We start from the raw sequence: 24,178 nt of genomic DNA on the forward strand, positions 1-24,178 counted from the left end.
TCAGAAAGCTTGATATAAATCAAGAAAAACAATTCTAATTCTATCAACAAGAGTTTTCATTAGATTTATTATTCCAATAATTGTTATAATCCTGGCAACAACACTATCAAAAAAATTAATTAATGATTGAGAAAAAAGATCACCATTTGAATGTGGGTTTGATCCAAAAAGATCAGCACGAATACCATTCTCAATACGATTCTTCCTAATCGCAGTAATCTTTTTAATTTTTGATGTAGAAATTGCACTAATTCTACCAATTGTAATTATTTTTAAAACTTCAGACATTATAATCTGAACAGTATCAACAATATTTTTTATTCTAGTTCTATTAGGAGGACTATACCATGAATGAAACCAAGGAGCATTACAATGAGCAGAATAAAGGGTTGTAGTTAAATATAACATTTGGGTTGCATTCAAAAAGTATTGATATTATCAATCAACCTTAAATAGAATAAGAAGCGAAATATTGCAGTCAGTTTCGACCTGGAAGATTGGTATGTACTACCCTTATTCTTATTAATTGAAGCCAAAAAGAGGTGTATTACTGTTAATAATATAATTGAACTATAATAGTTCCAATTAAGGAAATGTAAAGCCAATATGAAAGCTGCTAACTTTTTATATTAGCGGTTAAACTCCGTTAACATTTCTAAAATTTATATAGTTTAAATAAAACATTACATTTTCACTGTAAAAATAATATATCTATTTTTATAAATACTTAAAAGTAAAAATACTTCCTTAACATCTTCAGTGTCACGCTCTAATTATAAGCTATTTAAGTAAACGAAATACAATATTACCAAAATAAATATTCAAAAAATAAAAGTTAAAAGATAAATCTTGAAATTAGAATCATATCAACCTTGAATATAACCAATTAAATAAATAAATAATCTATATAAACCTTGACCACCAAGTAATTCACCTCAACCATAATCAAATGACTTAGATGAATAATAACCTATTTTTAAAGGAATATATCTAATAAACTTAGTTGAAAGAAAAGGTATAAATCATATAGAACCAGCAAATCTAACAAAAGAAAGTATACTTAAAGAAAATAAATTATGAGAAAAATCAAAATTAGAAATAAGATAACCTAAATAAGCACCTAAAATAACAACTGTAATAGTTAAAAACTTTAAATAATAAGGTAAAGCAATCACATGAGGAATAGGAAAAATTAATCAAGATAAAAGACTACCACCAAAAACAGCAACAAACAATAGACCAATTATTCCAAATGAAATATAATAACCCTTATCATCAAAAGAAAATCTAGAATAAAAATTATTATCACCAGATATTGAATAATAAAACAAACGAAAAGAATAAGAAGCAGTTAAACCAGTAGAAAAATAATAAAGAAAAAAATTAAACAATTAATTCATCTTAAACAAACCATCTCAAGAATTAAATCCTTTGAATAAAATCCCGCTAAAAAAGGTATTCCACACAAAGATAAACTAGAAACATTAAAACAAACTGAAGTTAAAGGTATGAAATTAACAATTGATCCTATAAAACGAATATCCTGAGAATCCTTCAAATTATGAATTATTGAACCTGCACATATAAATAATAATGCCTTAAATAAAGCATGAGCCAATAAATGAAAAAATGCAAGCTTTGGATAACCTATAGCCAAAATTCTTATTATTAAACCAAGTAGTCTTAAAGTAGAAAGAGCAATAATCTTCTTTAAATCAAACTCAAAATTAGCGCCCAATCCAGCCATAAATATAGTTATACAACCAAATAAAAGTAAAAATCAACCACAATTATAAGTATCCAATATTGGTCTAAAACGAATTAATAAATAAACACCAGCAGTAACAAGAGTAGAAGAATGAACTAAAGCAGAAACAGGAGTAGGAGCTGCTATAGCAGCAGGAAGTCATGAAGAGAAAGGAATCTGAGCTCTCTTAGTTATAGCTGCTAAAACAATTAATATAGTAATGAGCTTTATTTCAAAAGAATTAGAAATAAAATCAAAATAATAAATATAATTTCAACCACCAAAATTTAACATTCATGCAATAGAAATTAAAATAGCAACATCACCAATACGATTAGAAAGTGCAGTTAATATACCAGCACTATAAGATTTTACATTTTGATAATAAATAACTAAACAATAAGAAACTAAACCTAAACCATCTCAACCTAATAAAATTCTAATTAAATTAGGACTAATAATTAAAAAACCTATAGAAAGAATAAATATTAAAACAATAATAATAAAACGATTTATATTCTTTTCACCAGATATATAATCCTCTCTATAATAAATAACCAAAGAAGAAATATATATAACAAAAGATATAAAAATAAGAGATATTCAATCCAAAATTAAAGTTATAACAACTATAGAACCATTTTAATTGAAAAGCTCTCACTCAACAAAAACTCTATAATCAATTATTAAATAATAAATACCTAAAATAAAAATTATAGTTCTCGAAATAAACAAAGAAAAAAAACTCAAAGAACAAATAGAAAATAAATTCACGGCCTAAGATGAAAAACTTCATATCATTGATTCCACAAAACAATATTTTTAATTAAAATACTTAAGCAAACTAAACAAAGAAATATTCACCCTTTAAACAGAGAATATTTAAAGGCAATCAATGTAAAAGTAAAAGATGATATTCACGAAAATAACCAAGAGAACAAGTATAAACACCAGAATAATAATTCCCATGCTGAGAATAAGAATATATATACAAAGTATAAACAGCTCTAAAAAAAGATAAAAAAAATCAAAGCAAAGAATCTAAAAGAAGATCAAGATATAATTCTATTTAATAATCTAATTTCACCTACCAAATTTAAAGAAGGAGGAGCAGCCATATTTGATGATCTTAAAAGAAATCATCATAAAGCCATTCTTGGCATCAAATTAATTATACCCTTGTTAATTAATAATCTTCGTCTACCTAAACGTTCATAAATAATATTAGATAAACAAAATAAACCAGAAGAACATAAACCATGACCAACCATTAGAGAAAGAGAACCTACACAACCTCATCAATTCATAGTCATCAATCCACCAATAACCATTCTTATATGAGCAACAGAAGAATATGCAATTAAAGACTTTAAATCAACCTGACGAAAACAAATAAATCTTACAATAACACCCCCAGATAATCCTAAAGACAATCAAAAATAATTAAACTTTAAACCCAAATAAGAAATAACCTTTATAACACGAAAAATACCATAACCACCTAACTTTAATAAAACACCAGCAAGAATTATTCTACCTGAAATAGGGGCCTCTACATGAGCCTTAGGAAGTCATAAATGAACCAAAAACATAGGTATCTTAACTAAAAAAGCCAAAATTATAAATACATAAAACATAAAATAATAAGAACCAAAATCAACCAAGAAAGGAAAATATAAAGTATTAGAAAAATCATAAACCTTAAATAAAACTAATAATAAAGGTAATCTAGCAACCAAAGTATAAAAAATTAAATAAACACCAGCCTGCAAACGCTCAGGTTGATAACCCCAACCCAAAATTTAAAGTAAAGTAGGAACTAATCTAGCCTCAAAAAAAATATAAAAAGAAAGAAGACTTAATCTAGCAAATGAACAATAAAGCATAATTATTAAAATCAAAACCATGAAAACAAAAAAATTTGAATGATATGAACTTAAATAAACTGAACCTCTAGCAGTGATTATTAAAGAACAAATCCAAAAACTAAGTAAAATTAAACTAAAAGAAAAATAATCAATACCAAAATAATATCTAATTATATTCAAATCAGCATATGAATAAACACAAATTATAAAAACAAAACCCGACAGAAACATTAAAGAATGAACCAACCATCAACAATTATTTAATAAACAAAGAGGGATCAAAAAAATAGTTATAAATAAATACTTTAACATAAAGATAAACCAAAAGAATTAAAAAAATCATTACCATGAGAACGAATTATTGAAACTAAAATAGAAAGACCTAAAGCACCCTCACAAACAGAAAAAACTAAAAAAATAACAGGAAAAAAATAATCATAATCAAACTCAATAAGAAAAACAATAACTAACATAAATAAAGAAAGAACAATATATTCTAATCTCAAAAGAACCATTAATAAATGTTTACGTTTAGAAGAAAAAACATAAACACCAGCAAAATAAATCAATAAAGAAGCAAAAATAGAGAATATAAACATTAGTTTTAATAGTTTAAAAAAAACGCCGGTCTTGTAAACCGGAAATAAGTCCAGCCCCCACTTTTAAAACTTCAGAGGTGGAAAAGCTTCCATCATCGGTCCCCAAAACCGGTATTTTAAATAAACTAACCCCTGAAATGATCAAAATAATAATTATATCATTATCAAATGTAATAAATATTAATTTTATTAAATTAAGACACCCAATATCAATAATGCTTTTTATTATCCTTCAAACCTTCCTAGTTGGATTAATAACAGGAACAATAATAGAAAGATATTGATTATCATATATTTTATTTTTAACATTTCTTGGTGGTATACTAGTATTATTTATTTACATTACAAGAATTGCATCAAACGAAATATTTCAGCCTAAATCAATCACTATAATTATTACATTAATAATGTGAGTATTTATCATATTAATATTAATTATTCTAGATATATCTATATTTATAGACTTTTTCAAAAACACCGAAACTATAAATATTGATAATTCAATCAATTATCAAGAAATAACAATATCTTTAGAAAAATTATATAATAGACCAACATTCATTATTACAATAATAATAATAATTCATTTATTTTTAGCACTACTAGCAGTTGTTAAAATCACCAATATTAATCAGGGACCTATTCGTAAAATAAGATAATTACTAATGAATAAACCCTTACGATTAAGACTTCCTTTAATTAAAATTATTAATAACTCTTTAATTGACTTACCTGCCCCAACAAATATTTCATTTTGATGAAATTTTGGATCCCTATTAGGGTTATGTTTGGTAATTCAAATCGTAACTGGACTATTTTTAGCTATACATTATACATCAAATATTGAAATAGCATTCAGTAGTGTATTACACATCTGCCGAGACGTAAACTAATTGTTGAATTATCCGAACCTTACACGCAAATGGAGCATCTATATTTTTTATTTGTATTTACTTACATGTAGGACGGGGAATTTACTATGGATCTTATATATATATACATACCTGAATAATTGGTACAGTGATTTTATTTTTAGTTATAGCAACTGCATTTATAGGATATGTCTTACCCTGAGGCCAAATATCTTTTTGAGGTACAACAGTAATTACTAATTTATTATCAGCAATCCCATACTTAGGAACAGATTTAGTCCAATGAGTATGAGGAGGATTCGCTGTTGATAATGCAACATTAAATCGATTCTTCACATTCATTTTGTATTACCATTTATTATTGCTGCTATAGCAGCAATTCATTTATTTTTTCTTCACCAAACAGGATCTAATAATCCTCTTGGACTAAATGGAGATATTGAAAAAATTCCATTCCATCCATACTAACACGCGATCTAGTGTATTACATTTGTAATATTAACATCATTATTAATTATACTATGTTTAATTAATCCTTACCTATTAGGAGATCCAGATAACTTTGTACCTGCCAACCCATTAGTAACACCAGTTCACATTCAACCAGAATGATATTTCCTATTTGCATATGCAATTCTACGATCTATCCCTAATAAGTTAGGAGGTGTTATTGCATTATTTTTATCAATTAGAATCTTAATAATTTTACCATTTTATAATAAAACACCATTCCGAGGCATTAAATTTTACCCTATTAATCAAATTTTATTCTGAATTATAGTAGTTGTTGTATGCTTACTAACGTGAATTGGTAAACGACCTGTTGAAGAACCTTATATTATAACAGGTGAAATCTTAACAATTATTTACTTCACATATTTCTTAATTAATGTCCATGTCGCAAACACATGAGATAAATTAATTAAGGAATAAAGTTAATTAGCTTAGGAAAAGCATATGTTTTGAAAACATAAAATTAGAAGTTTAACTCTTCTATTAACTTTTCTCAAAAAATTTCACTAAACAAATGAGATAAATAAAATCTTTAAACCAACAAAGAAAATAAAAAAATTCAAAGATAAAGGTAAAAAACTTTTTCAAGCTAAGTACATTAATTTATCATAACGGAACCGTGGCAATGTTCCACGAACCCAAATAAAACCAAAAGATATAATAGCAAGCTTAATAAAAAATATAAAAGAATAAAAATCACCGCCCAAAAAAATTAAAGCCAATAACATTCTTATGAAGACAATTCTAGTATATTCAGCTAAAAAAATTAAAGTAAAACCACCCGCACCATACTCAATATTAAATCCTGAAACTAACTCAGATTCCCCTTCAGCAAAATCAAAAGGAGTACGATTAGTTTCAGCTAAGCAAGAAGCTAAACAAGCTAAAGCTAAAGGAAAAGAAATAATAATAAATCAACATTAAAGCTGATAGTTTATAAAATCAAACATATTAAAACTACCAATTAAAATAATTAAAGACAATAAAATTAAAGCTAAACTAACTTCATAAGAAATTGTTTGAGCAACAGAACGAAGAGAACCTAATAATGAATAATTTGAATTAGAAGATCAACCAGCAATTATAACAGTATAAACACCTAATCTAGTACAACATAAAAAAAATAAAAATCCATAAGAAAAAGAACACATATAAGTTAAATAAGGAAAAATTACTCAAACGGCTAAAGAAATCATTAAATTAAAAACAGGGGAAAAATAATAAAGTAGGTAATTAGATATAATAGGAATTGGCTGCTCCTTACAAATTAACTTAATAGCATCTCTAAATGGCTGAGGAATTCCAACAAAACCTACCTTATTTGGACCCTATCGAATCTGAATATAACCTAAAACCTTACGCTCTAATAAAGTTAAAAATGCAACACTAATTAAAACACAAATAACCAATAAAAGAAAATTCAAAATAAATATAAATAAATCATAAAGTATCAATACTATTTGTAGAAAAATCTACATAAATGAATTCTAAATTCAACACATTAATCTGTCAAAATAGTAAATAAATTAATATTAAACAATATAACAAAAAATATTTTAACCATATGGTCCTTTCGTACTAATATGGATTAACAATCTTAGGATAGAAACCGACCTGGCTCACGCCGGTCTGAACTCAGATCATGTAAGAATTTAAAGGTCGAACAGACCTAATCATTGGGCTCCTGCACCCAAAATTTTTCTTAATCCAACATCGAGGTCGCAATCTGCTTTGTCGATATTAGGCTCTCAAAAACAATTACGCTGTTATCCCTAAGGTAACTTAATCTTATGATCATAAATTATGGATCAAAATAACAAACATAAATAAATGATATAATAATGAAGAGTTTATCTATTCTTCATGTCACCCCAACAAAACATCATCATTAAATATAGAAAGACAAACAAAAAACTATATAAAAGTAAAATGTCAAGCCTTTTGACTCAAAAGTTAAATTCAAAAATTTATTAAGAGACAGTTGATTTCTCGTCAAGCCATTCATTCCAGCCACTAATTAAGAGACTAATGATTATGCTACCTTTGCACGGTCAAAATACCGCGGCTCTTTAAAAATATGCTCAGTGAGCAGGCCAGACCTCAAAATATAAACAAGAGGACATGTTTTTGATAAACAGGCGGAAATCAATTTTGCCTAGTTCCTTATAGTAAGTTCACAAGGTAAAAATTTCATACAAATAAATATACTAATTCTATCATTATTACAAAAATTTTAAAATTAAATTAATAATCTTAATAAAAAACCTAAAATATTTATAAAATCAAAATAAAAAATAATGAACTAAAACGTAATCTTAAAGATAGCTGGTTTAAAGCTTACTATTATATTTCTATAAAATAAATTATAGGTTATTAACTTCAAAGCTTATCCCTTAAAGAATAAATAAGTTAATATTTTTACTTAAAAAATTAAATAAAAACAAATAACTTTAAAAAATTAAATTTTTTCTTAAGAAACTAGATATCTTGGGAAACGATTAACATCTCATTTCTATAAATAATTTAATAATAATTATGATACATTAACTATAAATTATTTATAAATCAACCCAAATCGAGACAAGTAAAATAAATACTAAAATTTTGATAAACCCTGATACAAAAGGTACAATAAATAAAATCTACTTAAAAAAATTTAAAATAATATTTCATAAAACACTTACATTACCAATAAACTATAATTTAAAAAATTAATTCTATAAAATATACTAAGACAAAAATACAATAAAATTATTTATATTAAATAATTAAATAAACAAAAAAAAATATAATAAAATAAATAATCAAGATATCCTGATTTGCACAGAAAAATTTTCAGTGTAAATGAAACACTTTACTAATAAGTTATATCTTGAAACTCTTCAAGATACACTTTCCAGTACATCTACTATGTTACGACTTATCTCATCTAAATTGAAGCAACTTTAAAATAAAATAGAATAATCAATAATGAGAGCGACGGGCGATGTGTACACATCTCAGAGCCAATATCAGTTAAATTAAATAAATTACTATCAAATCCACCTTCATTAACAGTATTTCACTATCAAATCCGTTATAAACAAAAATCTATTGTAACCCACCTCCTCTTAACTATAAGCTGCACCTTGACCTGAAATATTTTATAATTATAAATCTTGAGAATTATAACTCTAAAAAGATTCTCTGATAACGGAGATATACAAACAAATAAATTAAGTAGAGTAAATCGTGTATTATCAATCATGGGGTAGGTTCCTCTGAATGGAATGAGATACCGCCAAATTCTTTGGGTTTAAAGACCTTAACTAATAGTACCCTGATAAATATAATTAACATTTAAAATAATAGGGTATCTAATCCTAGTTTATTATTTAAATTTCACAGATTCATAAAAAGGGCCACAAATAAATTTTAACATTTCACCTTACAAATTTATATTTCAACCCTAATAATATAAACAACTGTTTTAACCAATAATATTCACTTGTATCAATCGTATAACCGCGGCTGCTGGCACGAATTATGCCGATACTAAATCAATTGCTAAATCCAAAATCACTTGATAATTAAATCAAATTACTGCAAAAAGAACATTTTGTCTAACAAAACTTACATATAATACAAAGAAAAAGTGAATAAACAAGCAAGAATAAAACTTTTAAAAATAAAAAATAAGAAAATTTTAAATCTATTAATTCAGGAGAAAATAAAAGATTCAAATATTTAAAGAAAAAAAAAGAAAAAAACCACCAACATTAACAAAAAAAAAAGAAACGCCCCTATGTATGACCACAACAACTTCTCTATTATATATAATTAAAGATTAATATGGAACATGTATAGCAATAAATGTATTATATTCTTTCTTATTTAATCTTTCTTTTCACTAATAAATAAAGAAAGATTAAATAATATAATAAATATATTTTATACACTTATGTAATTTAATATAATATGTTATTAATATGAATTCTTTTTTTTATATTAAGTTAACTTTCATATATATTAGTTAAATAATCTAATTATAGATAATTTACCTAATCATATTATTATAATAATTATAATTATTTATATTAATTATAATATTTTATATTTAAATTAATAATTTTATTTATTATATCCAATTATAATAATATTAAATATTAAATTACATATCATTATATATATTATATTATAAAAACCTATTTTAAGCTAAAAACATAAGTAGCTATAATCCTAGGTAAATAATTGCATTAAAATAATCAATTGATAATGGTAAGATGAACTTATAATACTTTAATTTCAATTAAATGTAATATATTAATATAAATTATTTATTATATATATATATTAAAAAAAATAAAATGAGCAGGATAAATTAATCCTAATTAAACAAAATAATACATAAAAGAATTTCAAAAAAAAACTTTCGATTTATATATTAAATAAATGAAGTGCCTGATTAAAGGGTTACCTTGATAGGGTAAATAAAGTAAATAAAATTACCTTCATTAAAATTACATAAGATAGAATTAAACTACCTCCTTTAGTATCAAAAACTAACGTGCATCATACACCTTAATGTAAAAAGGTAAGCTAAACAAGCTAATGGGTTCATACCCCATTTATAGAGGTATCAATCCTCTCCTTTTTAATGACCAACAACTCTACAAAACTTCTCTTCCTATCAACATTAATGATAGGAACGATCCTGTCCATTTCATCAAATTCCTGATTTGGGGTTTGAATAGGACTTGAGATCAACTTACTTTCATTTATTCCGCTCCTAACAAGAAATAAAAATATAATAATAAATGAATCATCAATTAAATATTTTATTGTCCAAGCAATAGCATCGACAATATTATTATTTTCAATTTTGCTGATTCAAGTAAAATATCCCATGGGATGGGAAACAGAATTTATCCCATCAATAATAATTAGATCTAGACTATTATTAAAGATTGGAGCTGCACTTTTCCATTTCTGATTTCCAGAAGTTATAGGAGCATCAAGATGAAATAATTGTTTAACATTAATAACATGACAAAAAATCGCCCCAATAATGGTCTTATCTTATTGTATTCAATTAAGAACTTTTATTTGAACAATTATTATCTTAAGAATTATTATTAGGGCAATAGGAGGTTTTTAATCAAACATCCTTACGACAACTTTTAGCATATTCATCAATCAGACATCTAGGTTGAATAATTAGATCATTAACAGTCAGAGAAAACATCTGAGAACTATACTTCATTATTTACTCACTATTAAGATTAATTATAGTTTTATTATTTAAGCAAATAAATTTATTTTTCATAAATCAAATTTATTCAGCCAGAAATATAAAAACCGAAATTAAATTCATAATATTCTTATCTTTATTATCTTTAGGTGGACTACCACCATTCCTTGGATTCTTACCAAAATGAATTGTAATACAATCATTAATAGAAAACAATATAACAACTATTATAACTATTATAGTTGTATTAACTACAATTACACTCTACTACTATATACGTATTAGATTCTCAGCTCTAATTATATCATACACAGAAAATTCGTGATCTATAAAGATAAAGTCCCAAAAATCAAGAATCATTCTTCCTATAACAGTAATAATTTCAACAATAGGATTGATTTCAACATCAACCTTAATTTCATTATACTAAGGACTTAAGTTAATCAAACTAATAACCTTCAAAGTTATAATTAAAAGAATAATCTTTTAGGCCTTAGTAAAATTTTACACCTCTAGAATTGCAGTCTAGAATCATAATTGAATATAAGACCTAAATATGATAAGAGAGAAAACATCTCATAAGTAGATTTACAGTCTACCACCTAAAATTCAGCCATCTTACCGCAAAAATGATTATTCTCAACAAACCATAAGGACATTGGTACTTTATACTTCATATTTGGAGCATGAGCAGGAATAGTAGGAACATCAATAAGAATACTTATTCGTGCTGAACTTGGCCAACCCGGATCTCTAATTGGGGATGACCTGATTTATAATGTTATTATTACAGCTCACGCATTCGTAATAATTTTCTTTATAGTAATACCTATTATAATTGGTGGATTTGGTAATTGACTTGTTCCACTAATAATTGGTGCACCAGATATAGCATTTCCACGAATAAATAATATAAGTTTTTGATTACTACCACCTTCACTAACCCTTCTTCTTACATCTTCTATAATAGATAATGGTGCTGGTACAGGATGAACAGTTTACCCTCCTCTAGCAGGAGCTATTGCACACGGGGGTGCATCTGTAGATCTAGCTATTTTTTCACTGCACGTAGCAGGTGTATCATCTATTCTTGGTGCAGTGAATTTCATTACAACAGCAATTAATATACGATCAGAAAGTATAACTTTAGATCAAACACCTTTATTTGTATGATCTGTAGCTATTACAGCATTACTTCTCCTTCTTTCACTTCCAGTTTTAGCAGGAGCTATTACTATATTATTAACAGATCGAAATTTAAATACATCATTCTTTGACCCTGCAGGAGGGGGTGACCCAATTCTATATCAACATCTATTTTGATTCTTTGGACACCCAGAAGTTTATATTTTAATTCTACCGGGGTTCGGAATTATTTCACATATTGTATGTCAAGAAAGAGGAAAAATTGAATCATTTGGAACATTAGGTATAATTTATGCTATACTGTCAATTGGACTAATAGGATTTATTGTATGAGCACATCATATATTTACAGTAGGAATGGATGTTGACACACGAGCATATTTTACATCAGCAACAATAATTATTGCTGTACCTACAGGAATTAAGGTATTTAGATGATTAGCTACATTATATGGAACTAAATTCAAGTTCAATCCACCATTATTATGAGCTCTAGGATTTATTTTCCTATTTACAATTGGTGGATTAACAGGATTAGTATTAGCAAATTCATCACTTGATATTGTATTACATGAAAAGTAGTATCAAGAATTGGGTCTACAATTTCTATTGTAGGAATCATTATATTCATTGTAATTATATGAGAAAGAATGATTACAAACCAAGCAATTATATTTAGAGCTAACATAAGAAGATCAACAGAATGACTACAAAATAACCCTCCTGCAGAACATAGTTACTCAGAATTACCATTAATCTCTAGATTCTAATATGGCAGATTAGTGCAGTAGATTTAAGCTCTACAAATAAAGGTTTGACCTTTTATTAGAAAATATTTATTAATGGCAACATGATCAAATTTATCTCTTCAAGATGGAGCTTCACCATTAATGGAGCAATTATCATTCTTTCATGATCATACTATGGTCGTATTATTATTAATTACAGTAATTGTAGGTTATGCCCTAAGTTATATATTATTTATTGCCTATACTAACCGTAATATACTTCATGGACATTTAATTGAAACAATCTGAACAGCTTTACCAGCAATTACATTAATTTTTATTGCCCTTCCATCATTACGACTATTATATTTACTTGATGATTCAGTAGATGCAATAATTACAATTAAAACCATTGGACGACAATGATATTGAAGATATGAATATTCAGACTTCATAGACGTAGAATTTGACACTTATATAACACCAGAACAAGACCTAGAAAATGATGGATTCCGACTACTAGATGTAGATAACCGAACAATCCTACCAATAAATACAGAAGTACGAGTATTAACAAGAGCATCAGATGTTCTACACTCATGAGCAGTTCCTGCATTAGGGGTTAAAATTGATGCAACGCCAGGTCGGTTAAATCAAGGAACATTCACAATAAATCGACCTGGATTATTCTTTGGACAATGCTCAGAAATCTGTGGAGCAAACCACAGATTTATACCAATTGTAATTGAAAGAACTTCAGTAAATTTATTTATTAAGTGATTATCTAAGATAATTTAAGGAGTTAGTTAAAATAAATAACATTAGAGTGTCAATCTAAAGTAACTAAAAAAAATTAGTACACCTTGAAATTCATCAGATGACTGAAAGTAAGTAATGGTCTCTTAAACCAAATAATAGTAAATTAACGACTACTTCTGATGGGGAAATTATATCCAAATCCCTCAAATATCCCCTCTTATATGATTCTCACTATTCATTATATTTTCAGCTACATTAATCTTGTTTAATCAAATAAACTTCTTCTCATTTAAACCTAACCTTATTAAAAGAGCAGAAAAAGGAACAATTGAAATAAAAAACTTAAATTGAAAATGATAACAAATCTATTCTCAACATTTGACCCCTCAACTAACATCTTTAATTTATCATTAAATTGAACTAGAACATTTCTAGGACTATTATTAATCCCATCACTATTTTGACTTACACCATCACGAATTAACATTATCTGAAATAAACTAAATTTAACCTTACATAATGAATTTAAAACACTTCTTGGACCAAAATCATTTAATGGAACAACATTCATTTTCATCTCAATTTTTATTATAATATTATTTAACAATTTCATAGGATTATTCCCTTATATTTTTACTAGAACAAGACATTTAGCATTAACATTTGCAATTGCCCTACCTATATGGCTAAGATTTATATTATTTGGATGAATTAACCATACTAATCATATATTTACACACCTTGTACCACAAGGTACACCGCCTGCATTAATATCATTTATAGTACTAATTGAAACAATTAGTAATGTTATTCGACCAGGTACATTAGCAGTACGGTTGGCAGCAAATATAATTGCAGGACACTTATTATTAACCTTATTAGGAAACACAGGACCATCTATAGCAAGAAACTTAATCTCATTACTAATTATTGGACAAATACTTCTATTAATTCTAGAATCAGCAGTAGCAATAATTCAAGCCTATGTTTTCTCAATTCTAAGAACTCTATATTCTAGAGAAGTATATTAAACCTATGTTAACAACTCACTCAAACCACCCATTCCACTTAGTAGACTATAGACCTTGACCATTAACAGGAGCAATTGGAGCAATAGTCCTAGTATCAGGACTAGCAAAATGATTCCACCTATTCAATATTAACTTATTCATAATTGGATTTGGAATTACCCTACTAACTATAATTCAATGATGACGAGATGTAGTACGAGAAGGAACATATCAAGGATTACATACAGGATTTGTATCAATTGGATTACGATGAGGAATAATTTTATTTATTGCATCAGAGGTATTATTTTTCGTTTCTTTTTTTTGAGCATTCTTTAGAAGAAGATTAGCACCAACAATTGAACTAGGAATACTATGACCTCCAATAGGAATTCAACCCTTTAACCCTATACAAATTCCATTACTTAATACAGCTATTCTTTTAGCATCAGGAGTAACAGTAACATGAGCACATCATAGTTTAATGGAATCTAATCATACTCAAGCACTACAAGGATTATTCTTCACAGTGTTATTAGGACTATACTTTACAATACTTCAAGCATATGAATATTGAGAAGCACCTTTTACCATTGCAGATGCAGTTTATGGATCAACATTCTTTGTTGCAACAGGATTCCATGGTTTACACGTAATTATTGGAACAATCTTTTTATCAACATGTCTACTTCGACACTCAATAAATCAATTTTCACCAAGACATCACTTTGGATTTGAAGCAGCAGCTTGATACTGACACTTCGTAGACGTAGTATGATTATTCTTATATATCTCTATTTATTGATGAGGTAGATAATTGTTTTTCTAGTATAAATAGTACATTTGACTTCCAATCAGAAAGCTTGATATAAATCAAGAAAAACAATTCTAATTCTATCAACAAGAGTTTTCATTAGATTTATTATTCCAATAATTGTTATAATCCTGGCAACAACACTATCAAAAAAATTAATTAATGATCGAGAAAAAAGATCACCATTTGAATGTGGGTTTGATCCAAAAAGATCAGCACGAATACCATTCTCAATACGATTCTTCCTAATCGCAGTAATCTTTTTAATTTTTGATGTAGAAATTGCACTAATTCTACCAATTGTAATTATTTTTAAAACTTCAGACATTATAATCTGAACAGTATCAACAATATTTTTTATTCTAGTTCTATTAGGAGGACTACACCATGAATGAAACCAAGGAGCATTACAATGAGCAGAATAAAGGGTTGTAGTTAAATATAACATTTGGGTTGCATTCAAAAAGTATTGATATTATCAATCAACCTTAAATAGAATAAGAAGCGAAATATTGCAGTCAGTTTCGACCTGGAAGATTGGTATGTACTACCCTTATTCTTATTAATTGAAGCCAAAAAGAGGCGTATTACTGTTAATAATATAATTGAACTATAATAGTTCCAATTAAGGAAATGTAAAGCCAATATGAAAGCTGCTAACTTTTTATATTAGCGGTTAAACTCCGTTAACATTTCTAAAATTTATATAGTTTAAATAAAACATTACATTTTCACTGTAAAAATAATATATCTATATTTATAAATACTTAAAAGTAAAAATACTTCCTTAACATCTTCAGTGTCACGCTCTAATTATAAGCTATTTAAGTAAACGAAAAACAATATTACCAAAATAAATATTCAAAAAATAAAAGTTAAAAGATAAATCTTGAAATTAGAATCATATCAACCTTGAATATAACCAATTAAATAAATAAATAATCTATATAAACCTTGACCACCAAGTAATTCACCTCAACCATAATCAAATGACTTAGATGAATAATAACCTATTTTTAAAGGAATATATCTAATAAACTTAGTTGAAAGAAAAGGTATAAATCATATAGAACCAGCAAATCTAACAAAAGAAAGTATACTTAAAGAAAATAAATTATGAGAAAAATCAAAATTAGAAATAAGATAACCTAAATAAGCACCTAAAATAACAACTGTAATAGTTAAAAACTTTAAATAATAAGGTAAAGCAATCACATGAGGAATAGGAAAAATTAATCAAGATAAAAGACTACCACCAAAAACAGCAACAAACAATAGACCAATTATTCCAAATGAAATATAATAACCCTTATCATCAAAAGAAAATCTAGAATAAAAATTATTATCACCAGATATTGAATAATAAAACAAACGAAAAGAATAAGAAGCAGTTAAACCAGTAGCATAAAAATAAAGAAAAAAAATTAAACAATTAATTCATCTTAAACAAACCATCTCAAGAATTAAATCCTTTGAATAAAATCCCGCTAAAAAAGGTATTCCACACAAAGATAAACTAGAAACATTAAAACAAACTGAAGTTAAAGGTATGAAATTAACAATTGATCCTATAAAACGAATATCCTGAGAATCCTTCAAATTATGAATTATTGAACCTGCACATATAAATAATAATGAGTTAAATAAAGCATGAGCCAATAAATGAAAAAATGCAAGCTTTGGATAACCGATAGCCAAAATTCTTATTATTAAACCAAGTTGTCTTAAAGTAGAAAGAGCAATAATCTTCTTTAAATCAAACTCAAAATTAGCGCCCAATCCAGCCATAAATATAGTTATACAACCAATTAAAAGTAAAAATCAACCACAATTATAAGTATCCAATATTGGTCTAAAACGAATTAATAAATAAACACCAGCAGTAACAAGAGTAGAAGAATGAACTAAAGCAGAAACAGGAGTAGGAGCTGCTATAGCAGCAGGAAGTCATGAAGAGAAAGGAATCTGAGCTCTCTTAGTTATAGCTGCTAAAACAATTAATATAGTAATGAGCTTTATTTCAAAAGAATTAGAAATAAAATCATAATAATAAATATAATTTCAACCACCAAAATTTAACATTCATGCAATAGAAATTAAAATAGCAACATCACCAATACGATTAGAAAGTGCAGTTAATATACCAGCACTATAAGATTTTACATTTTGATAATAAATAACTAAACAATAAGAAACTAAACCTAAACCATCTCAACCTAATAAAATTCTAATTAAAGTAGGACTAATAATTAAAAAACCTATAGAAAGAATAAATATTAAAACAATAATAATAAAACGATTTATATTCTTTTCATCTGATATATAATCCTCTCTATAATAAATAACCAAAGAAGAAATATATATAACAAAAGATATAAAAATAAGAGATATTCAATCCAAAATTAAAGTTATAACAACTATAGAACCATTTAAATTGAAAAGCTCTCACTCAACAAAAACTCTATAATCAATTATTAAATAATAAATACCTAAAATAAAAATTATAGTTCTCGAAATAAACAAAGAAAAAAAAACTCAAAGAACAAATAGAAAATAAATTCACGGCCTAAGATGAAAAACTTCATATCATTGATTCCACAAAACAATATTTTTAATTAAAATACTTAAGTAAACTAAACAAAGAAATATTCACCCTTTAAACAGAGAATATTTAAAGGCAATCAATGTAAAAGTAAAAGATCATATTCACGAAAATAACCAAGAGAACAAGTATAAACACCAGAATAATAATTCCCATGCTGAGAATAAGAATATATATACAAAGTATAAACAGCTCTAAAAAAAGATAAAAAAATCAAAGCAAAGAATCTAAAAGAAGATCAAGATATAATTCTATTTAATAATCTAATTTCACCTACCAAATTTAAAGAAGGAGGAGCAGCCATATTTGATGATCTTAAAAGAAATCATCATAAAGCCATTCTTGGCATCAAATTAATTATACCCTTGTTAATTAATAATCTTCGTCTACCTAAACGTTCATAAATAATATTAGATAAACAAAATAAACCAGAAGAACATAAACCATGACCAACCATTAGAGAAAGAGAACCTACACAACCTCATCAATTCATAGTCATCAATCCACCAATAACCATTCTTATATGAGCAACAGAAGAATATGAAATTAAAGACTTTAAATCAACCTGACGAAAACAAATAAATCTTACAATAACACCCCCAGATAAACCTAAAGACAATCAAAAATAATTAAACTTTAAACCCAAATAAGAAATAACCTTTATAACACGAAAAATACCATAACCACCTAACTTTAATAAAACACCAGCAAGAATTATTCTACCTGAAATAGGGGCCTCTACATGAGCCTTAGGAAGTCATAAATGAACCAAAAACATAGGTATCTTAACTAAAAAAGCCAAAATTATAAATACATAAAACATAAAATAATAAGAACCAAAATCAACCAATAAAGGAAAATATAAAGTATTAGAAAAATCATAAACCTTAAATAAAACTAATAATAAATGTAATCTAGCAACCAAAGTATAAAAAATTAAATAAACACCAGCCTGCAAACGCTCAGGTTGATAACCCCAACCCAAAATTAAAAGTAAAGTAGGAACTAATCTAGCCTCAAAAAAAATATAAAAAGAAAGAAGACTTAATCTAGCAAATGAACAATAAAGCATAATTATTAAAATCAAAACCATAAAAACAAAAAAATTAGAATGATATGAACTTAAATAAACTGAACCTCTAGCAGTGATTATTAAAGAACAAATCCAAAAACTAAGTAAAATTAAACTAAAAGAAAAATAATCAATACCAAAATAATATCTAATTATATTCAAATCAGCATATGAATAAACACAAATTATAAAAACAAAACCCGACAGAAACATTAAAGAATGAGCCAACCATCAACAATTATTTAATAAACAAAGAGGGATCAAAAAAATAGTTATAAATAAATACTTTAACATAAAGATAAACCAAAAGAATTAAAAAAATCATTACCATGAGAACGAATTATTGAAACTAAAATAGAAAGACCTAAAGCACCCTCACAAACAGAAAAAACTAAAAAAATAACAGGAAAAAAATAATCATAATCAAACTCAATAAGAAAAACAATAACTAACATAAATAAAGAAAGAACAATATATTCTAATCTCAAAAGAACCATTAATAAATGTTTACGTTTAGAAGAAAAAACATAAACAACAGCAAATTAAATCAATAAAGAAGCAAAAATAGAGAATATAAACATTAGTTTTAATAGTTTAAAAAAAACGCCGGTCTTGTAAACCGGAAATAAGTCCAGCCCCCACTTTTAAAACTTCAGAGGTGGAAAAGCTTCCATCATCGGTCCCCAAAACCGGTATTTTAAATAAACTAACCCCTGAAATGATCAAAATAATAATTATATCATTATCAAATGTAATAAATATTAATTTTATTAAATTAAGACACCCAATATCAATAATGCTTTTTATTATCCTTCAAACCTTCCTAGTTGGATTAATAACAGGAACAATAATAGAAAGATATTGATTATCATATATTTTATTTTTAACATTTCTTGGTGGTATACTAGTATTATTTATTTACATTACAAGAATTGCATCAAACGAAATATTTCAGCCTAAATCAATCACTATAATTATTACATTAATAATGTGAGTATTTATCATATTAATATTAATTATTCTAGATATATCTATATTTATAGACTTTTTCAAAAACACCGAAACTATAAATATTGATAATTCAATCAATTATCAAGAAATAACAATATCTTTAGAAAAATTATATAATAGACCAACATTCATTATTACAATAATAATAATAATTTATTTATTTTTAGCACTACTAGCAGTTGTTAAAATCACCAATATTAATCAGGGACCTATTCGTAAAATAAGATAATTACTAATGAATAAACCCTTACGATTAAGACATCCTTTAATTAAAATTATTAATAACTCTTTAATTGACTTACCTGCCCCAACAAATATTTCATTTTGATGAAATTTTGGATCCCTGTTAGGGTTATGTTTGGTAATTCAAATCGTAACTGGACTATTTTTAGCTATACATTATACATCAAATATTGAAATAGCATTCAGTAGTGTAGTACACATCTGCCGAGACGTAAATAATGGTTGAATTATCCGAACCTTACACGCAAATGGAGCATCTATATTTTTTATTTGTATTTACTTACATGTAGGACGGGGAATTTACTATGGATCTTATATATATATATACATACCTGAATAATTGGTACAGTGATTTTATTTTTAGTTATAGCAACTGCATTTATAGGATATGTCTTACCCTGAGGCCAAATATCTTTTTGAGGTACAACAGTAATTACTAATTTATTATCAGCAATCCCATACTTAGGAACAGATTTAGTCCAATGAGTATGAGGAGGATTCGCTGTTGATAATGCAACATTAAATCGATTCTTCACATTCCATTTTGTATTACCATTTATTATTGCTGCTATAGCAGCAATTCATTTATTTTTTCTTCACCAAACAGGATCTAATAATCCTCTTGGACTAAATGGAGATATTGAAAAAATTCCATTCCATCCATACTTTACCTTTAAGGATTCTATTACATTTGTAATAATAACATCATTATCAATTATACTATGTTTAATTAATCCTTACCTATTAGGAGATCCAGATAACTTTGTACCTGCCAACCCATTAGTAACACCAGTTCACATTCAACCAGAATGATATTTCCTATTTGCATATGCAATTCTACGATCTATCCCTAATAAGTTAGGAGGTGTTATTGCATTATTTTTATCAATTAGAATCTTAATAATTTTACCATTTTATAATAAAACACCATTCCGAGGCATTCAATTTTACCCTATTAATCAAATTTTATTCTGAATTATAGTAGTTGTTGTATGCTTACTAACGTGAATTGGTAAACGACCTGTTGAAGAACCTTATATTATAACAGGTCAAATCTTAACAATTATTTACTTCACATATTTCTTAATTAATGTCCATGTCGCAAACGCATGAGATAAATTAATTAAGGAATAAAGTTAATTAGCTTAGGAAAAGCATATGTTTTGAAAACATAAAATTAGAAGTTTAACTCTTCTATTAACTTTTCTCAAAAAATTTCACTAAACAAATGAGATAAATAAAATCTTTAAACCAACAAAGAAAATAAAAAAATTCAAAGATAAAGGTAAAAAACTTTTTCAAGCTAAGTACATTAATTTATCATAACGGAACCGTGGTAATGTTCCACGAACCCAAATAAAACCAAAAGATATAATAGCAAGCTTAATAAAAAATATAAAAGAATAAAAATCACCGCCCAAAAAAATTAAAGCCAATAACATTCTTATGAAGACAATTCTAGTATATTCAGCTAAAAAAATTAAAGTAAAACCACCCGCACCATACTCAATATTAAATCCTGAAACTAACTCAGATTCCCCTTCAGCAAAATCAAAAGGAGTACGATTAGTTTCAGCTAAGCAAGAAGCAAAACAAGCTAAAGCTAAAGGAAAAGAAATAATAATAAATCAACAATAAAGCTGATAGTTTATAAAATCAAACATATTAAAACTACCAATTAAAATAATTAAAGACAATAAAATTAAAGCTAAACTAACTTCATAAGAAATTGTTTGAGCAACAGAACGAAGAGAACCTAATAATGAATAATTTGAATTAGAAGATCAACCAGCAATTATAACAGTATAAACACCTAATCTAGTACAACATAAAAAAAATAAAAATCCATAAGAAAAAGAACACATATAAGTTAAATAAGGAAAAATTACTCAAACGGCTAAAGAAATCATTAAATTAAAAACAGGGGAAAAATAATAAAGTAGGTAATTAGATATAATAGGAATTGGCTGCTCCTTACAAATTAACTTAATAGCATCTCTAAATGGCTGAGGAATTCCAACAAAACCTACCTTATTTGGACCCTTTCGAATCTGAATATAACCTAAAACCTTACGCTCTAATAAAGTTAAAAAGGCAACACTAATTAAAACACAAATAACCAATAAAAGAAAATTCAAAATAAATATAAATAAATCATAAAGTATCAATACTAATTGTAGAAAAAATCTACATAAATGAATTCTAAATTCAACACATTAATCTGTCAAAATAGTAAATAAATTAATATTAATCAATATAACAAAAAATATTTTAACAATATGGTCCTTTCGTACTAATATGGGTTAACAATCTTAGGATAGAAACCGACCTGGCTCACGCCGGTCTGAACTCAGATCATGTAAGAATTTAAAGGTCGAACAGACCTAATCATTGGGCTCCTGCACCTAAAGTTTTTCTTAATCCAACATCAAGGTCGCAATCTGCTTTGTCGATATGAGCTCTCAAAAACAATTACGCTGTTATCCCTAAGGTAACTTAATCTTATGATCATAAATTATGGATCAAAATAACAAACATAAATAAATGATATAATAATGAAGAGTTTATCTATTCTTCATGTCACCCCAACAAAACATCATCATTAAATATAGAAAGACAAACAAAAAACTTAATATAAAAGAAAAATGTCAATCTCTATAGGGTCTTCTCGTCCTAAAGAAGAATTTAAGCCTTTTGACTCAAAAGTTAAATTCAAAAATTTATTAAGAGACAGTTGATTTCTCGTCAAGCCATTCATTCCAGCCACTAATTAAGAGACTAATGATTATGCTACCTTTGCACGGTCAAAATACCGCGGCTCTTTAAAAATACGCTCAGTGAGCAGGCCAGACCTCAAAATATAAACAAGAGGACATGTTTTTGATAAACAGGCGGAAATCAATTTTGCCTAGTTCCTTATAATAAGTTCACAAGGTAAAAATTTCATACAAATAAATATACTAATTCTATCATTATTACAAAAATTCTAAAATTAAATTAATAATCTTAATAAAAAACCTAAAATATTTATAAAATCAAAATAAAAAATAATGAACTAAAACGTAATCTTAAAGATAGCTGGTTTAAAGCTTACTATTATATTTCTATAAAATAAATTATAGGTTAGTAACTTCAAAGCTTATCCCTTAAAGAATAAATAAGTTAATATTTTTACTTAAAAAATTAAATAAAAACAAATAACTTTAAAAAATTAAATTTTTTCTTAAGAAACTAGATATCTTGGGAAACGATTAACATCTCATTTCTATAAATAATTTAATAATAATTATGATACATTAACTATAAATTATTTATAAATCAACCCAAATCAAGACAAGTAAAATAAATACTAAAATTTTGATAAACTCTGATACAAAAGGTACAATAAATAAAATCTACTTAAAAAAATTTAAAATAATATTTCATAAAACACTTACATTACCAATAAACTATAATTTAAAAAAATCAATTCTATAAAATATACTAAGACAAAAATACAATAAAATTATTTATATTAAATAATTAAATAAACAAAAAATAAATATAATAAAATAAATAATCAAGATATCCTGATTTGCACAGAAAAATTTTCAGTGTAAATGAAACACTTTACTAATAAGTTATATCTTGAAACTCTTCCTAGATACACTTTCCAGTACAACTACTATGTTACGACTTATCTCATCTAAATTGAAGCTACTTTAAAATAAAATAGAATAATCAATAATGAGAGCGACGGGCGATGTGTACACATCTCAGAGCCAATATCAGTTAAATTAAATAAATTAAATTACTATCAAATCCACCTTCATTAACAGTATTTCACTATCAAATCCGTTATAAACAAAAATCTATTGTAACCCACCTCCTCTTAACTATAAGCTGCACCTTGACCTGAAATATTTTATAATTATAAATCTTGAGAATTATAACTCTAAAAAGATTCTCTGATAACGGAGGTATA

At 26.3% G+C, this 24,178-nt stretch overlaps 1 protein-coding gene and 1 long non-coding RNA gene across 2 annotated transcripts; one reads left to right on the forward strand and one right to left on the reverse strand.

The window, feature by feature from the left end:
- Positions 1 to 1,365: 1,365 nt before the first annotated feature.
- On the reverse strand, positions 1,366 to 17,505 carry LOC126298692 (NADH-ubiquinone oxidoreductase chain 5-like). The gene is made up of 2 exons (XM_049990129.1): positions 16,975 to 17,505; positions 1,366 to 1,647 (listed from the first exon to the last, which is right to left on the reverse strand). Exons 1-2 carry the CDS (start codon positions 17,072 to 17,074, stop codon positions 1,397 to 1,399), a joined length of 351 nt encoding a protein of 116 aa, XP_049846086.1. The 5' UTR covers positions 17,075 to 17,505; the 3' UTR covers positions 1,366 to 1,396.
- LOC126298695 (uncharacterized) lies at positions 7,124 to 23,024 on the forward strand. Its single transcript, XR_007552646.1, has 2 exons — positions 7,124 to 7,317; positions 22,648 to 23,024. It is a non-coding gene; the product is annotated as an uncharacterized LOC126298695 (long non-coding RNA).
- Positions 23,025 to 24,178: the final 1,154 nt, after the last annotated feature.

This window comes from Schistocerca gregaria, chromosome X (assembly GCF_023897955.1).
Source record: "Schistocerca gregaria isolate iqSchGreg1 chromosome X, iqSchGreg1.2, whole genome shotgun sequence".
NCBI classification, from domain to species: Eukaryota; Metazoa; Arthropoda; class Insecta; order Orthoptera; family Acrididae; genus Schistocerca; species Schistocerca gregaria.